The sequence below is a fragment of the Ruditapes philippinarum genome, unplaced genomic scaffold (assembly GCF_026571515.1).
Source record: "Ruditapes philippinarum isolate M1 unplaced genomic scaffold, ASM2657151v2 ctg648_1_1_1_1, whole genome shotgun sequence".
Taxonomy (NCBI): domain Eukaryota; kingdom Metazoa; phylum Mollusca; class Bivalvia; order Venerida; family Veneridae; genus Ruditapes; species Ruditapes philippinarum.
The window spans coordinates 60,503-65,548 of record NW_026866356.1 but is presented as its reverse complement, the minus strand read 5'-3'; the positions used below and the strand labels follow the sequence as shown (position 1 = coordinate 65,548).

The 5,046-nt window shown below is 30.1% G+C and overlaps 1 protein-coding gene across 1 annotated transcript; it reads right to left on the bottom strand.

Moving 5' to 3' along the window:
* Positions 1-342: 342 nt before the first annotated feature.
* Positions 343-4,625, bottom strand: LOC132732258 (uncharacterized). Its single transcript, XM_060718647.1, has 7 exons — positions 4,349-4,625; positions 3,864-3,888; positions 3,045-3,249; positions 2,427-2,677; positions 2,058-2,256; positions 858-994; positions 343-357 (listed from the first exon to the last, which is right to left on the bottom strand). Exons 1-7 carry the CDS (start codon positions 4,429-4,431, stop codon positions 343-345), a joined length of 915 nt encoding a protein of 304 aa, XP_060574630.1. The 5' UTR covers positions 4,432-4,625.
* Between the last annotated feature and the right edge of the window lie 421 nt (positions 4,626-5,046).

Sequence of the window (5,046 nt, the reverse complement as noted above, 5' to 3'; positions counted from 1 at the left end):
AGTGGAGATCAATGCATGGGAGACTATAGACTTTTATAACGCACTGGAAACACGAAAGGATGCGTGGCAATGTTGGCGTTGATTAGTCACATATACTTGCAATACTTCTAATAAATGTCTCTCGAATAAGGTAAGATCTAAGTTCTAAAGATTATCAAAAAACTAAGTTTTCAATTACAATAACAAAAATCATATAAAGTAAACGGTTACATTTTCCATCAGCTAAGGTTTAAGTTTAAGATATTCAATCTACGTTTTGGAGAGGCTTAATGGAGAATCTAGTGCAAAAGTGAATCGAAATGATTTTCAGTGAATTTAATTATACTCTTTGAAATAAATACGCTAAACTGTGGATGACTGTTTAATATTGACAATTGAACTTATAAACACTTTTTACCCTATCTGACACTCTATGGGTATTTTATCAATTATCCATTATAATAAATACATATAATTGCATTTTACTCAAAGCAAGCGATATTCTGTATCGAATAACTGGTAGTTTGCAATGTAGAATCGAGGTATGTCATTTGACCAGCACTTACTTAATGGCACAATAACCAAAGGTAATCACCAATCACTCAAGTAAGCGGCTCATGTTATATTAACACACAAGCGTTTAACCTCTCTAAAATTTCTATAACTAATTACATACATTATATCAGACAAGTACAATCCTTAAAATGCCAAAACTTATTCAGATGAAGGTTTTATTTTATCAGGCCATCTGCAACAAAGTTTTCAAATTGCTTTATAAAATATACATTGCAATAAAATGTTCCATTGTTATAAAGTATCTCATGCGTTTCACAAGGCATATTTTCGGCATTTTGTGCGGTTTTGTTTCTGGCACAAACAGATAACGTAGAGCTGGGATTTTGTTCCTCGTGAATAACTGATGTATTTTCCATGTCATAAGGGCTGTCATGCATAACACAGATCTCGGATCTCATTCCAACATCAATAAGGTGGACAAGGAAACATTTCCTCAAGTCTGTAAATAGACATGTTTTGAATTCAGTCTTGATGCGTTTCTATCTCATATCATCATTTTCCTTATCATCCAGGTTCCGTTGGAAACAAAGGATGAACAGACGATGGACCCAGTAATATATGAGTAAATAAACACTAGCAAATAATTACTTATATTCCCAGGTTGCCATTTAATAAAATTTCTATGAATGAAATACAATGTACAAAGATATGACCATACAAAACCTTCAGTTTCTTAATTTTGGCATCTCGGTTCAATACTTTGTAAGTCGTATTAATATGCAAAATGTTTATTTCCAGTTATTGAAAGGTCCGTCTTTGAATGACAGAATTGAAGATTTTACTTAACTTTGATGTTAGTTTATCAACAATAGAAACTATAGAATGCGGCCTTAGAACGAAGGTAAAAATACTTGTTCTCACTAATCACTTATTGATTAAAAGCACCACATATTTATGTTAACTTGCTATTTTATCTGCGAATGAATGACAAACTTATGGACTTAATATGACAGATCAATCACAACTTTTGATGACCAATGAATCGACACTTGAACACCTTATATCAAAATAGACGTCACATTTATGCCATGTTGTTTGCAAGTGCTTTTGTATGAACAATTCATATCATTGTTTATTTCTTTATCTTTCCTTTAATGCTTGAGACCTTTGCACACACGACACATTGCAATCTTGTCCTTATGTATTCACACATATAAACACTAAAATCCATTTAGCAACACCATAACAATTATTGCATTTTTTCGAAAGGTTCTTTTTGTAATCTTTGACCTACGAACCGGGATCTTATATGCGAAGCATTGCTCATTGAGCCACACATCTGTGTAAAGTTATTTAATAATCTAACTAGAAACAACAAAGTGATAGACTGAACAAAAGCAGACAGACCGACGGACAGTTGTATGGATAAATCATGTATACATCTTAACGGGGGCATAAGGGTTGCCATTCAAAAAAATATTATGAAGATAAACGATAATATAAAATTATATAATTGTTGACCATAAATATGTATTCATTTATTAATATCCAAAAGTAACTACCTTTCTCTTTGAGTTTTTCCTGGCATTCCTCCAAATCCCCAGTTGTACAAATCAGGGTAGGCGATGTTATATTGATCATTTCTTCTAAAGGCTTCGTGGCTTGTAAATAAATTGAGCTTGAAATGACCTGACTTAATTTCGCAATAAAATCTTTTATCTGTAGCGAATCCATGGCGCCGTAGACGTTGACACACACTTTCTAGAAGAAATAAACATTTAACAATATATATATATATATATATATATATATATATATATATATATATATATAACTAGAGAGGCTTATGAAAATGAATTAAGTTAATTCAATATCAAAGTTCAAAAGTTGCGATCATCTAGTTATAAACATTAGAAAGTTCTTCTTCTTACCTTTCTGACTTTCCTCGATAGTATACAACCTTTTAGTTCATGTAGCGAGTCTTTGTTATCCGATTTCAGGAAATTACCGAAAAAGCTTAATTTGCGAACAAGACTCGTGTCGATGAAGTTCATCGGTACTATTTTTGCAAAGTTGAACTGTCCAGACTCGGATATCTGTTTAATAGTTTGAATACAATATTCGTCTGATCTATTGACGTAAAAGTAAGTGACGAACACTCTTTCAAGATCGTGGACATCGTCTGTGAAGAAAAATGAAATAATGTATTTTAAAATAAGAATTCTGTTATCTGTTAAAGTTGTCATCTTAAAGTAAATTTTTTTAAAAATATATTGTAAAGTATTGAAATTCAAAATGAAGCTCCATTTGTGATTGAAAAAAAACGTTTATATGTGTGAAACCATGTAGTGCTATTTATTTGTTTTATGGGATAAAAATGCATTGAATTAAAATGATGAAATCAAGATTGATATGTGTTAATTCGTCTTGATTGGTTCTTTTTTAGCTAAACTAAATAGTAATTTTTTTTCTTGAATATGTGTTTTTGCATGAATGTAATTATTCTAATTAATGTACTTATTATATTTGCATACCATTTTTGTGCATACCTTTTACAAATTGTTCTTTTACGTCATTTATAATATCTATAATATGTATTGAAATATGGCGTACAACTGCAATGATAGAAAGAGTATCCTTTTCTTCGTCATTAGCAGCGTGAAAATCTTGGAACTCAAAGACATCAAGTTGTCTTTTAAGGGCCTCAATAAAAAATCTTGTTGTTTCTCCTTTCTCAGCATCATATACCAGAACCTGCAAAATTACATTCGTTGCTTATACGTTAATAATATGAGTTTAATAATGTATGATAACGCAACTTTGTGGATATAGTAATTATATTAGTATATCTAATTACTAAAAAACAAGTCAAGTTGTTCTTTAGAGGAACTGATATGTGATATTACTCCTTGCATAAAAAGTGCTTTAAGCAGTATTATCACTGTTAGTGACATATAATTTCGTAATATAATTTCTAATTTCCGTACATTTACTGAGTCAAAATTGGATAGAATATTCAAATAAACACTTTAATATATTCATTACTAAGTAAAATTAACATTTCAAAAAAAATAACAGCATAATTTTGCCCTTATCTATCTGTACATGTTGTTGTTATTATTGCGGTTACTAACTGATAACTGAATGTTAATTAAAAATAATTAAATCACTAAAAAACAGCTAAGATTTGCCGATTTCATAGGAGTTAGAGATCTTTTAATGAGTTCAAACATTTAAAACAATACAATCACATGATTTTTATAGATTTATACAAAACAATCCTAAGGGCGTCGAAACTGGTCACAAGACGACAAGGTGAATTATCCACCTCTTCTAAATTAAATTATTGTATTTAGTCAAGAACTTACCTTTAATATTTCCTTTCCTTCAAATCTGTCAAACATCAGCACATGCAAATAATCATTTATAAAAAAACACAATTAACTATAATATTTATGGTTTTATAAAGCATTTCAATGTATGTGTGTGTTTTTAAATAAATGCCATGAAAATAAATAAATGCATCATTATACTAACTCTTTAACCGATGAATATGATTACCTGATATTTTTCAGGTTTATTCTGTTATTGACTGGAAAAAATAACTATACAATATATTTTTCTACGTTTAATTAAAACCACGGAATGCATTGTCATTTCGAAACATTTATGATATTACCAATATTTTGTTATGCTGTCGTCAAACAAATAAGTCCTGTATGTTTTACAAAATATGTGACGTTATTGTGATATTTTGATAGGTCTACATACGTGAAAACATATAAATATGGATCTATGCACATATAATTGACGTAACTGAACTAAATTATATTGTGACATTTACAACACATACCGTTTTGTTTTATCTTGTGATTGCTCATCATTCCCATTTTTGTGGCATGTCTCCCATTTGAAGCTTGTTGTCGTCCTCAGCATTATGGCACTGTTTATATGTAATGTTAAAAGATATACACTGAATTTCTAATTGTTTATCCCTCAAAATATATTGCTTCCGAGAGACTTAGCAATATCAATCTGTGTTGTTTACAAATTGTGTCGAATATAATATTCATCATGCCAACATACCGAATCTTTTTTTAGATCAAGTACAGAGAATAAACTTCAATCGCGTACAGCACGGAGAAATGATGATTGTATGAAATGGTATCAAATGTGAGGACAACCGCCTTGTGGTTTGCATATTTAAATAGAAAATTACAAAAATGCATACAATGACATTTCAAGATCTTGATCTTTGGCCGTCGGATCTTTTGCTCCTTGTAAATTTGTTTTTTTCAATTAACTTTAGAAAAAGGATAATTTAAACTAGAGCAGATATTTTTCAACTATGCAAGATTAAAGAAAATGATATTTGAAATATATTTATGAGAATATCGGGTTAATCAATTTGCTTTTAGCCAATTTCTGTTTCTGTCCTGAAAATGAGATTTTGCTCTTCTAGCTCTTAATTCTTCATCTTCTACGAGTACTATCAATGTACTTTACATCCTATTTGTCGGACATGAACACCTTAACAATTTGTTAAGATAT

Excerpts from the sequence above, each read along its gene's own strand:
- LOC132732258 (XM_060718647.1), bottom strand. The coding sequence starts at position 4,431 with ATGCTGAGGACGACAACAAGCTTCAAATGGGAGACATGCCACAAAAAT. Across the intron at positions 3,250-3,863 it reads AAGGAAAGGAAATATTAAAG|GTTCTGGTATATGATGCTGA; the intron begins GTAAGTTCTTGA and ends GTAATTTTGCAG. Across the intron at positions 2,678-3,044 it reads AAAAGAACAATTTGTAAAAG|ACGATGTCCACGATCTTGAA; the intron begins GTATGCACAAAA and ends TTTTCTTCACAG.